Source organism: Caloenas nicobarica, chromosome 14, assembly GCF_036013445.1.
Source record: "Caloenas nicobarica isolate bCalNic1 chromosome 14, bCalNic1.hap1, whole genome shotgun sequence".
Lineage (NCBI taxonomy): Eukaryota > Metazoa > Chordata > Aves > Columbiformes > Columbidae > Caloenas > Caloenas nicobarica.
In genome coordinates this window covers 14959920-14973476 of record NC_088258.1, presented here as the reverse complement: position 1 = coordinate 14973476, position 13557 = coordinate 14959920, and the positions used below count along the sequence as shown (strand labels likewise).

The window sequence follows — 13557 nt, the reverse complement described above, 5'->3', positions numbered from 1 at the left end:
AATCAAAAGCCAGAGTATGAAAAATAGTTCTGTCTAGCAAGTAACGGTTTCCAACTATTTGAAGGTATTTTTCTGTCTGATAATATTTTGGCATGAAAATGCAATATTAGAGGCATTATTTAGCCTCAGACCCACTAAACTGTTTAGCTTTTTGAAACTGTTCTCTAATCTTGAATCTTAAAGCTACATTTTAGTATCATCATGCTTTTTATCCTGAAAGCAGCATTTTAGCTCGCTCCTTTGTATTTTAGTCCTCTCTGATTTTCTTCATGCTCTGAATGTGCTTTGTTGATAATGCCAACAGGTTGCTTGCAGTGGAGAATCTGCTAACGAACAACTTTCTGGCCTGTGCGATGGAGCAATTACATTTCATCATTTCGAGGTACTGACTTAATTTATAAACTCTGCTGTCAACAACACACTGTCTTTACTACTAAGGGAGATGGATTTGAGTTAGCTGGAAATTTTGCACACACTTTCAGATATTTTCTCTCCATTAATAGTCACAGATTCAAACAGATCAGATTACTTCTCCGTCAAAAACTGTACAAGTTGGTGGGGAAGATTGCACTCGGGTTCACCATCGTGCAGGGATTGCTTTTTCTGAATCAGAATTGTCAACAAACTTGCATGCAAGTGCTATAGATTTACATCTGTAGTGCACAGCTGTGCACCAAGTGCAGAATACAAAGCAGAGGTAGGGGATGTTTATGGGCCAACAGGTGCAACATCAGGAGATAAGAGGTGTGCACCAGGCAAAAGGCAAGAGTCACATTAATGTTTCTAGCTGAAGTCTCCGAACTGTTATCTTCTGCCCGTGAGGACTCTGTATAAATGGTCTTGTTCTGTTATTGAGCAGCCAACCTGATATGAACTGGACAAGGGAGCATGGGAGGCACAAGCTGAGAATTTAATGGTTTACTTCCTACTCTATTTTCTGCTCTTTCTAGCTAACAATTTGTTTGTGAAAGTCCTTGTGGCTATGGAACTGTTTGAGAAAGATAAACCTTACAGTCTGATGTATTCTTAAGAACATGTTAAAAACATTTCCTGTGAGTGACATTACAGAAGATGACTTTTGTCTCTAGAAAGACAGTAATCACAGTGACTCTGATTCCCACGTATGTTCTAATAATGACAACAGACAAAATGCATTTCTGTTCTTCCCTCGTGTAATATGGGGACAATATGCATAACACCTGTCGCTCCTGCTGAGGTCTGAGGAGAACTGAACACATTCTCACAGTGCTAGAGCTCAATTTACTTATGCTAAAACCAGAAGAGGGGATAGCAAAAGCAAGAGCAGTTGATTTTTGTGGTATTAGTAATTGTTCTAATGGAGTTGTGAAGTTGAGGTTTTCTCTTGCCATTTTTATTATGGAACTCCAAAATAAATATTTTAGGCCCTCTCTCCTTTTGTTTAGACATTGATAAATATGTAGGACAAATACAAAAGATGTCAGGGTAGTAGGGAACTAGTTATCTTTTAGTAACTTGAGCATTTAAAGACAGTATATGGCCTGATAGGAAAAAAAAAAACCACTTGACAACAGTTTTTCCTTAATTTTTTCAGACTCCAGCAAGAGTTTCACTGAATGGGTCGATGTTTACTGGCAACTTTACTGTCACCTTCTTTGGACATGTTTCTTTTCACGACGTGTTTGCCTGCCTGCAACTCCATGCCACCGCTAACGTCCAGCCTCATTTAGAACTTGATTTCCAGCATTCCTGGCCTTGGCTTCAGTCTCTGGGAATTGCCAGAGAGAACCAGGTGAAGGTGTCAGCCGTGAGAAGTGACAAGTATAAGGGAGTGCTGAGTATTGTACTTGGGCCTTGCAGTTTGAAAGCTGATGGAGAAGTGAGCCTGGTATGGAATGAAACAGCTACAGAATGGGTACTTACTGTTAGGAACAAGTGCGTCAGTCTAGAGGTAAGCCTGGCTTGTTTCCTGTCCAGCATCATAGTCTGTGTGTTTCAGATCATTAGGAAAGGACATGTTTGGTCATTAAAGTTGTTCTGATGGAGGAATGAGCGAGACCACTGGCAGAGGGAGTGCGTTTGAAGATGAAAATTTGGAGTAATACGATGGTAGATGTTACTGCCATTTCCATAAAATAGTTGCTTAACTATAGATTTTTAATTAAAATAAACTTTAGTTCTAGAATCTAATGAAAAGAATGTCCTTTCTGTTTGAAATTTTGGACTTTTTCTTTGGGGTTACAATTTTTTTCTTCTACAGTGCTTAAAAAAAGGTGGTTGTAAGATTTCCACCCCCACCCCCCCCCCATTTTGGTTTCTTTTTATGATCAGTTTCTATTTATGATTCCTCTGTGAAACAAGCTGGTTTGTATGGTCCTTTACAAAAGTGTTTTAGTTCAGAAAGAAGAAACGCTTTCTCATTCATTAGAAAAAAATTCGGAAGACAGCTGCTTTACCTTGCATACTTCAAATAGTATGATCTTTTCTGTTGCAGAGGATGGGATTGCCTCAATACGCAGCCTTCGGGGGCTCATTTCAGCAGAACATCTGCAATGTTGGCTTGTTGATGAACCTCCAGTGTGATGGCAGAACAGTTGATGTGCAGATAGAGGCTGCCTGCGAACACGAGTATACACTGCAAGGGACGCTCAGGCACTCAGTTCCCTGGCTGAGTCAGCTTGGGCTGCCTTCGGAAAACTCCATCCTGTTCTCTGCAGCCACAGACTCCACCACTCAGAGCGTTTTGTTGCTGCAGGCTGGCAAATGCAAACTCAAGGCTAGAGGAGATCTGTGTATTCAGAATAAAGCTGAGTGGACACTGGAAACAGAAACAGAATGTCAGCTTCTGCAGGTAGCTCTTGCGGGCTTTTACTGAGGTGTTTGGGATCAAATGCAGGCCATAGAGGGTTTTAGCTAAAATAACAATGTTTGAGTGTTGGAAAGCCGCTCTAAAGACACACCTGTCTTATAGCATTGGCAAAGAAAGTGTCTCATGTATCTGTAGGCTGGGATTAGTTCAGCTGTTGCTGCTTGTTGCCTTCACAGACCAAGACTGCCCTCTAAGGCTGAACAGTGGTTTTAGTCTGAACTATTTGTCAATATATATATTCTCTGGTCTGTCTTTTTTATTAAGTAGAACTTCTGAAATGTCCCTGTTTTTTTCCTCACCAACTACATTTAAAAGCATGATTGTTGTGGATTTAGGTGTTATTTCCAGATGTTCGTAGGCATTTATGTTTTGCTTTCAACTCCTCACCTTTAACTTCTTCAACTACAAAGCAGCAATAGAAAACCAAAAATGACAGGGAAGTGTGTGTTAGCCATAGTGAAGAGGGAATGAAAACCACTTAAAATATTTAAAATAGTAGATTTTTCAGTATTTTTACAAATACTTTAAAAGAATGAGATGGTACATTTCATGTGGGATGTTGCACAAGACAAGCTTGAAATTTTAATATTAAAAAAAAAAAATCCTTACAACACCAGGTGGAAGGAGATCTGTTAGGCCTATTAGTTTTTGTGGGTTAGTTTGTTTGAAAATTGAGATTGGTCTGGTCTGAATGAAGCAAAGGATATTCAGTAAACTTTGCCACTCTGAAGAAATAGGCATTTTGTATTTTTGTAAACGTAAAACTTCATATAGGTACAGAAGTTGCAAATTCTGCAGGGCAGTCCTAAGATCTTCCCTCAGACCTTATTCAAACAAAATTGCCATCTAACTGTTGGGAAGGAGAAAAACAGCAGTGCAGATGTCATAGGTTTTGTCTCTGGTATCGTAACATAGAATCTCCTTTGTTGTATGCTAAAGGGAGAAGAAAAAAGACTCAATACTGACTTATCTTAAAGTGTACGCATAATCCAAAGGTTTTTTTTATTTAATCTTGGTAGGATCTCAGTATTCCAACTCAGTCACGGCTCACAGGATCTTTTCAGAAAGACAGTTGCCGTGCAGAAGTTCTCTGTGTCCTTGAAACAGAAGGCAAGACTGCCCGTCTTGAAGGGAGAGCGGAGTGCAAGCCAAAGATCACACTGGAAATGCAATTCAAGCATGAGCTCCCTCAACTGAAGGACATCCCAAGGGAAAACGAGCTGTCCATCACTGCACAAAACCAGTTAAAATATCATATCGGAATAGGAATGAAATCAGGTGCTTGTGAGCTTCAAATGAACGGGGACTTGGACCCTGAAAAGAAGCTTCAGTGGAAAATGTTTATAGAAAACAAATGCCAAACAATCCAGGTATTGGAAGGAATTTTTTTTTTTGCTTTACTCTTGAATTTATACATCTAAGCCAGGATCTTTATACCTGCTAAAGTCAAAAGAAAATAGTCTAATGACTTCAATGAAGAAAAACATTCTCCTTTTAATGTTACATCGTACTTTTGCAGTCAATCATTCACTGTATTTTTGGAGGGTATAAGCCAAGTTTTCTATGAATCAGTACCTACAGTTGGTGGACTTGCTTGCACTAGCTCTAATGTATTTTTTTAAAAGCATGGCTTAGAAATCCACAGGGTTTTAATATTCAGAAATAATGAGTATTCAAAGTTGTCTTTGACTTTATCAGCAATTACAGTTTCTCAGCAGTTTGACAACCAAACTCTGAAATAGTTTTTTAAAAAAAGTAAATAGATAATCTTGAGGTCAGCAAATTTTCACTCAGCTTTACAGAAAATTGAAATTGCTAACAAACTGATATATAATGTATGAAGACCACTGCGGAGAACACACGGAGTGAAAAAGCCAGGGTTAAACAGCAGTTACAATTTCCTGTAAGACCTCAGTTGAGAAATATTTCGGGGAATTAGTTGAAAAACAAACAAACTGGTTTGGACTGCCCTGGTAAGCCATTTCTCTGCGGTAATTCTTGTAAATTCTGGCCATCTAATTGTCCCTGAGCAGAGCCTGACCAAGCACCCCCAAATCACACCTCCTGTTTCATTAACGACATTCAACTTCTGGTCTTGGTGGGAATCTCACTATGGACTCCGAGTCCGAACAGCAACTAGTAGGATAAATAGTTTCTTTGTTGAAAGGATTTGGCCAGTAGAAAAATACAGTAAAAAGTGGAGTTGTGTGGAAGAAGCTCGCTCCAGATCACATGAACGTGCCATCGTTTGCAGTCTGGTCTCATTTCTGCATTTCCTATATAGACAGGAATGGAAAGGACAGGAGAAGTGTACGGAAAGTTTGAGAGAGATGTGTTCACAGAATGATCTGTCCGTTCAGTGTGCAAGTCAGGGTAAATCTGAATATACAAAGACAAGATTCACCCGCCTTCTTCCAAAACCAGAGCTGCCATAATGAACCTACGTATACTGTCTGCTTTCACTGGATTTATGGATGCTTTGGGCCACTGGAGCAATGCCAAGCATCGAAAATTATTAATAATTGACTTTTCACGTAGGCAGAAAGAGCTGCCATGTTGTCCTATGTTCTGTTTATGCTGGCTCACTTATCAAAAATATGTCAGACATAATCAAAATAAAAAAGACAAGATGTATAAAATGTAATAAAAAGCTGTCAAGATTTCTGGAACATCCTATAGGATATACTGCCTGATATACTAGATGTACACCTAGGTGCTGTTAGAGCTACTTATTAGGAATAATGAAGTTCCAGATGTATATTTTATCTGATCTGTGGGTAAGTATAAGTCGTGAATTTATTTTTTTTTCTTGTACAGGATCTTGGAGCACCAGTAAAAATTGCCGGTTCAGGCTATGTTTTGATGGATAAAATGAACCTAGATTCACAGACATCGATCACTGTTGATGAAAGTAAATTACAAGGACTCCTTATACTGAAAGTCACTGATGTAAGTATCCCGCAAACTGTTAGACTGCATGTAAAAGTACTGAGTGACATACTCTAAACTGTCTTATTGGAAACAAATAGGCAAGCTTTAGTAGTAAATGCCAGAATAAAGTCTTGGAAAATCTGGCACCTGTAATGTGCAGTAAAGCAGGTATATAGGTTAATAGGATACAGGCTGTGGCACTTCCTGAATCATTTCCTTGTCGTGCTCTTTCTCTGTATATATATTTTTTTTTATATTGTACTATTTGATGTTCCTTATGTGGCAAATATGACAAGACACGCAAACCCACAAATGCTGATCTCCCTCCAGATATACAACAGGTACTCCAATATAACACTCTTCATTCATCATGAAAGCATACAGCAATGCACAAGAAGAAAGATGATGTGATTTGTAGAGTGATCACTGTGATTTACATTGCAAAATAAAAGGCAGCGATTAATTGGGATGCTGCTGTTTGTTCCTGCAGTAACAGAACAGCACAGGAAGGGCTGTGAATCTCTTGCTTTCCTGGCGACAATTACAAATTTGGCTTCTCTGGTTATCAGTGGGGGAGAGTTGAGTACACACAGAAGTATCTTCTTCCTTGTGATCACTGATTTTCTTGCCATAACTGGTAATTTCTGTGTATTTCTGTGTTGTCAAGAAACAGAAAACTAGTGAGGGTTTTTTTCCACCAGAGAGAAACATTTACACATTTTCCCCTCTTAGCTGAAATATATATTTTTTTAGTCTGATCTGTTAGGCTTGATTTTTTTTTTTTTTTTCTCTTTCCCAGTGTAACTTCCCTAAGTTCATTGCGATTGGTTTTTATTAGTATTAAATGTAGGACAGACAGGTTTGCTAAATGTCTGGTTTGAGCTGTGTATTGTGGCAAGCCTTGGGTTCCACACACGCTTTGCTAAATATGCTGTGAAATATTAACAGGAAAGACAAGAGCTGGATGCGGTGCTAACCCATAATATTCAAGGAGCTGCCGACATTGGAATTCCTGTGAGGTTGTTAGCTGATGTTGTATCAGAAAAAAACAGCGACTTCTATAAGAGACTTATTCACTTCTGTGTGAACAGCAAGCAAGTAAGTGTCTCCTCCATCTTAGTGAGATGTGAGCTGAATGATTTGGTAAATACCGTTCGTTTGAAATCACTGTGCGTGAGGCCTTATAGGAATACTCTGCAGCAGCTGGTTTGGTTTTAAAAGTCTTGATTAAATGAAGGCGGTATCTTTCAGCCTTTCCTGTGCAGTTGCTTCTAGAAACAAATTTGATGTCAGCAGTGGTCCATGACTCCTGTTTGCAAACTGTATCAAACCTTTCTTATCACGTATCTTCATCTGGTGCAGCATATTCCCTATTACAGTACGAAATTGTGACTTATAAAAGTTAGACAATTCTTCACCATAAATTTTTCATAGTTTTAATAGTCTTACTCTAATGTGTAATTAGTACAATAATTACAATTAATCAGAGCAATCTCAGTATCAGAGATGTGCCGCAGTTAACTTTTGTCATATTTTATTTGGACTGAACAGATTACAGAAGAACTGAATTTTGTCCAGAAGTTGGATGTTGTGTCTCTTAACTACAAACTTACTCATAACATAGAGGCTCTGAAGATTTTGCAAATAAAAGACAGGATTGAGTTGCAGGTAAGTTATCAAACAAACAGGAAAAAAACATGAATCCTGCCTGGAATCGCACCATGATGGAAGCAGAGGCTGTAGAAGTCAGACGGCAAAGAAAAGGAAGTGTAGATGTGACTTTGTGCGTTTGCTATTTAGGTGGAATTTTTGCCTCACTGTCAAGGAGGGTAGAATTTTACTCATTCAGTTGTTAACTTTGGCATCTTTACCATCTTTTCTGTGATGCCATCATGCATAAGATCATAGCACAGCTTTCAGAGTTGCTTTATAATACTGCTTCACTTAAAAGCCGAGATTTATATAGGAGAAAAAGCTTGTTGCTACAAAATACAGTCCAATGTAGCAGGTACAAACAGGAAAGATTGTTCTCAAGGTTTTAAAATACAATCTAACCTTCAATGAAGTATCCTGCCTATTAAGGTGTCTATGTTGTCACACCACCTCAGGTTTCATTCTCATTTATAATTATTTCTTATAAAGAAGTGCTCTTCTTTACCTAAACTCTACTGAAGTTGGGCCTTCCTTGCATTTGATTCAGTTGCCAGAGAGAGCAGCAGTGTCTTCTGTCCTTCAATATGTAATTTGGTGGAGTATTCATCATGAAAGTGCGTTGCAGGATGTGCAAACTGTAATATTTTGTGCAAAATCAATGGCCTGGGACACTTGAATTTTGTACCTGTGCATACAAGGACTATCTTGGAAAGAGCTGGGATAAGATGGACAGAGAAGTGTGGTGGTGGTAAAATGAAGTGTCAGTCTATAATGAACAGGTAACAATGAACAGGTCACTTTCTTGCCGTGCAGGTTGTACTCCTGAGCTCTGTCACCCATCGGAAGTGAAAGGAAGTTGGGGAAGGTGCTGTCTGTCTAGGTGGAATGTGGAGGTGGAAAAGCACATTGCTGCTTATGCTCCTGGTGGAATAAGGTTTTCCTGAATTTGGGTATTGTCCCAAATACATGGCTTGTGCTGCCTGCTGCTGTTTTAAAGCCGTTTACTTGTTCTTTTTCTCCCTCCGCCCTCTCCTTCCTGCTCTCTTTCTAGCTTTTTTTTTTTTCCCCTGAAGCTCAAGGTGGAGGGAAGTCCAGATGTTCACTTTGTTCCTGATGAGAGTGCAGAAGCTCAGTTTGTTCATGAGGGGTATGGAGAAAAGCTTGCTGGATCACACCTTTCCATGGGAACAAGAGCTGAGCTTCCAGCATGCACTGCAGGAGGAGGGCAGGGCCTTTTAGCCCATGTGCATAGTCTGATAGATCCGCAGTGTACCCTGTACAGACTAGACACAGCTGAGTACTGATACGATTTCACTGGTATTTTCAAATGGTATTTTCATCCCAGACTGTGATTAACTGTCCTATTTTTTTATCTGAGATACACAAGCCTACAGCACACCACCTGCTCTTTATTAATCATGTAACTGCTGGAATAGGGTTAAGGTATGGTCATACTGGAGAATAAGTGTTAAAATGTTGCGTTTAAAAATAAGACATCTGTAACTATGTTGTGTTATAAAATTATACAAGATTAATTTTTTTTGACACATCTTTGAGATGATACTGCCTGAGCCAATGAAAGAACCCTAACAGGAGCTTTAGCTTTTACAAAGCTGCATTTTCACAATTTACCTTGGTTGCACACAGGCCATCTTGAACCTGAAACTGATCAAGAGCTTTAGTATGAAAGTGCATTATGGTGTTCACGTAACAGTTCTTGAAGGACAAATCCAGGAGTTTGAAACAAGCACCAACATAACTGGGAATTTCCATCATACTTGGCCGTGGCTGCTACAAGCCAGAGTCCCATCATCTTTACAGGTAGTTTCTTTCTTTCTTTTCTTTTTTTTTTTTTTTTTTTTTTTAGTTAAAATTATTGTCCTTTATTACAATATAATAGCCCATGGCTTGAATTAAAACAACTGTTTTGTAAGGTAGAGAATGGAAGCTGAGATTTTTTTGATATTTCAAAACTATGGATGGCTAAAACCTAAACTAGTGAAATAGGAAATTTCTTTTTGACTGCTTTCTGGACCAGATTATTCCATGCTGATCAGTGTTAGTACAGTGTGTATTGATATTGTAACTCTACAGGAGAATAGTTTCAGCACGTTGTATCAGGAACTGGAATATTGCTCCTATATTCTTCAATGAGAATTTTATACTTGAAGAAGTACTTCTTTAAGTGCTTTTTCAGGGAAGTGTTGGAGTACCTACTATCTGGTAAATATTGGCAGTATGCATGGGTCAAGGATCCGTTATATAAAGGGAGTCACGTTTTTGTGGGATAAAAGAGAACCTAATGAGAATTTGACATAAATCAATGAGGCAGGTGTGGTTTAAAATTCATTCAGTTGAATGGACTTCATACTGGAAAAGTCAGAGATGATTAATTGAAAGGCTAAGATTTTTTTGTTAATGGGTAGATTTTTGCTGTAAGTATAGACTAGAGAGAACTTTAACTTCCGTTTTTCTTCTGTTTTAAAATTAAATAGTATTCAAATGTCGTTTCAAGAACTTCTATCTACATGTCATTTTTTTAGGTTAACGTGGTTTTTCAAGAGAGAAACACTACTCAAGAAAGATACATGCACATTGCAGCTGGAGAAACATCAATCACATACATAATCAACTCCTGTGATGTTGGTCACCAAGTGGATATCTTTTGCCAAAGTGTCCACAGCAGTGAGGCACTGCAGGCGTTTGGCTACCCTAAGGCGATCCACCTGCTGCTCCGTTTACAGAAATCAGGTGGGTACCTGCCGTTCCTTGCCAGGTTCTTGCTATATAATAGCTCTTTGAGGATGTTTCAACTATTCTTTCAACAGCTTCAAACTGATTAAGATTTGCTGACAGTAACTAAAAAGAGGCTTTTTCTTTTATGTAAGTAAAGTTGTCATTCTTAAACTGCATCTGTTATTAGTTACATTAAATCTGTTTTTTTAATTCCAGGAAAGATTTCGTGTGGTAACATCTGGTAAAACAAGTGATCCCCAAGATACTTAGCTGCAGAAAATAAGATTCCGATATCACACAAAAGACCTTGTTACAGAGCACAAAAAATGTGAACTCCTGTTTAGTTTAAAGTGGACTTTGAAATTAATTTTAAATGGCTTTTGTTGTTTAAAGTGTGGAGAGGAGACAGACCCATCCTGCATGAACCAGTCTGTCCTCAAAGCTTGCCCTGACGTAAATCCTACCTGCACATCCCTCAACTGCAGATTTACATTGTGCCCACACGGGAGTATATTCATGTTGAAAAAAACCCCAACAACTGTGAGAGCACCAAAGAGTAGGAATTACTGAGGTTGGCAGGCACTGAATCAATAATAATGTTAGTGGCACCATCTCTTTTCCCCCATTCTGAAAAAAGCAACAGGACAACAGGTGGCTTTTCAGGCTTTCAGTGACAGTGGTCACAGTATGTTTGCAGATATGTCTGGGATTTTGTCTTCTCTGTAAAGAATTTTGGGGTTTCACATCTCTCATCTCATTTTTCTCTCTTAGCAGTCTGTATTTTTTTGTTTTAATATGAAAAGCTGGTAAGAAAGTGGGGGAAAGGTTTTCAAGTCATGTTTGAGCAGTGTTGGTCTGCTGGAGCTGGAAGAGAAGGAGTCACGAGAGGTCAGAACAGCTCAGAGCTCTTCTCTAGAAGACGTGGCCACTCCTGCCAAGTGCTGCAGTTGGCTGTACAAGCTCATCAGTTCTAGCTGCAAAACCACATTACTGCTGGGAGCTCACTTGTCACTTCACACTTGTATGTGGGTTCACAAGCTCTGTTAACTTAAGACTTCGTATGTTCAAGGATTCCACCATCCACAGGCCGAAGCTCTTGTCATTCTGAACAGGTGACTTTGTCGCAATGAATATCTTAACTCAAAAACTGGCTGGATTGATTTTATGTAGGCAGTACTGAAATACCTTGAAAATGAGCCCCTCAAAATGGCACTGTTTTGTTCTTGTTATTTAGAAAACAAAGCCAAGGCTACCTGTGAAATCCAATATGATGACAAAGATATAACTGTGACTGTGGATGTTGACACAGACTTTCAGCTCAACGGTATATTTGAATTCGTGGCAGAGGTGAAGCACTCAATATCATTGCTCCATCATCTGGGACTTCCATTCTTTCTCAAGGTAGGTAATAAACCACAGATCTTTTGTTGTGCTTTGATTAGAGCTTTTATCTGAATTACACTAGTCTGAATCCAGAGTGCTTCCAGCAGCCTCAGTGAAATTACTCAGGGTGAATACAGGTGCAGATGCGAGGTGACTTGGTGCAGTTTAACTGAATCCTTGTTTAACTTAAATACACAGCTAATGGTCTGTTTCCAAGGAAACTGAGCAGGTATTTCAAGATTAATCACTTCAGGACAACACTGATTTACTGTCACTTCCTAGCTGATATGCCTTACTAAGACTTTTGGTAGAAAACAGCTACCCTTTATACTTAGGGAGTTCCTTGGCTTGGTTAAACCATTTGTAGCATAGATACCTAAAATGTTTTGGTGTTGAATAAGCAGAAATAGATTTGTATTCCAAACTGCTTGATAGGATCAACAAAAGCTGTACCTGCTTATCCCTTGGGAGAAAGGAGTATCAGTGGAAATGTCTCTTTCCCTTTTGGAGGGGTCATCCATCGCCTTCTCTTCAGATAAGAGTAGCTAGGATACAAGATTAAAGACTTTTCTGAAAACAAACATTAGATTAATATTAAACCTGCATATTAAGTGTCAGTGTTTCAAGGGAATATTCAATACCAACATTTTATTAAAATGTATTAGATATATCTCCTGCTTCTTCCCCCTCAATCTTTTGTGAAATGTCTCTCATCCTCTAAATGTTCGAGTGAAAAAAAAAGAAAAACAGAGATAGTAATTCTTTTGGTGCCTTGTCTCATGTGTAAGGTATGAGTGTAGTCATGGGACGTCAGAAATCACTGTTCCCACAGACTTTGGCAAACACACCATGTGTTGATATTTAAGTGTGGTGCTTATCTTCCCCAGAGGGATTCTTTAGCAGTTTCAGGGTAAACCTGTAGATGAGCTCCCAGCTGTGGGAGGAAGAAAATACCCTGGGGTAAAAGATTTGTGGAGCTCCATCTGTTTTGTCAAAACAAAGAAGGAAAGGCAGTATCTTTACAGTATATGAAAAAGAGTGAAGGAGGCGTAAACAAGAACCAGTGGCTCTAGGCCAGATAAGGGTATGTTGAAAGTAAGGCTAATGTTTGTCAATAACGCGAGTAGCTATGGAAACTCACAGAAAAAAAACAAAGGCATCTCTTGATGCTTTTGGTTTAGGTCTAGAAAGTATCTAGAAGGCCTGTCTGGACGATAAACTTCAGTCAAGATGATGGTTTTAAATCAGTCAAGAGACTGTGGTCAGTTTAGCTGAAATGCTGGGTAGCAGCTATGGCATGTGATTTGTTTATTTCCTCACCCCCAGATGACAATTCAAGAAGTCCTGACTGAAAATGAACTTGAAGGAACTCTGAGGCTGACCTGTGAACGGAACACGAACTTCTCCTTTGTCATCAGCAGGAAAAAAAACCATCACGGGTAAAAGGGTCATTCTGAGCACTTCAAAAATGTCATTAGGCCACTCTGATTCTGTGGAAAAAGTTACGGTTTAGTCACAAAAGCACTGGTGAAATGGATAACGAATTTTTGATAAAGCGAATAGTCACACTGAACAGTCCATACACCTCAGGAAGTTCATGAAGGGCTGCAGAGAGATTCCCCTCCTCACAGCTTGGGCATGCTTGGCTTTTTGCCTGACCCCACAGCACTGAAGTAGCAGATAGTGAAATAATCCATAAAACTCTAGCAAGACAAGTACTTAAAAATAAACCTTAACATGTCATAACTGTTTAAATCTTGTTACAGTGTTTTGGCACAGGTGAACCTGGTAAAATGATGGAGACTCACTCAATTTTCTAAGCTGATATCAGTATGGCTGTATTTGCTGTGCCATTTTCTCTATTTTTTCTGCCTTCTAAAGATTTTCAAAGTTCTTTAAAGAAATGAAGAATGGAGTAATTCTTTACTTCAAAAGTGTCTGATAATCAGTGTCTGAACAGAAATATTTGGTACACCTTACAAACAAAACTGCAGCCTTTTGAGGGT

The 13557-nt window shown here is 38.9% G+C and overlaps 1 protein-coding gene across 1 annotated transcript in view; it reads left to right on the top strand.

Annotated features, from left to right (window-relative positions):
- Positions 1-13557, top strand: part of LOC135994156 (uncharacterized) — a 90652-nt gene that overhangs the window by 52534 nt on the left and 24561 nt on the right. Inside the window, exons 39-49 of the mRNA XM_065644491.1 lie at positions 305-382; positions 1574-1930; positions 2474-2830; positions 3868-4218; positions 5666-5797; positions 6728-6877; positions 7331-7447; positions 9080-9253; positions 9976-10183; positions 11403-11569; positions 12878-12990. Of these exons, the coding sequence (XP_065500563.1) occupies positions 305-382; positions 1574-1930; positions 2474-2830; positions 3868-4218; positions 5666-5797; positions 6728-6877; positions 7331-7447; positions 9080-9253; positions 9976-10183; positions 11403-11569; positions 12878-12990 (2204 nt within the window). The remainder of the gene's footprint in view (positions 1-304; positions 383-1573; positions 1931-2473; positions 2831-3867; positions 4219-5665; positions 5798-6727; positions 6878-7330; positions 7448-9079; positions 9254-9975; positions 10184-11402; positions 11570-12877; positions 12991-13557) is intronic.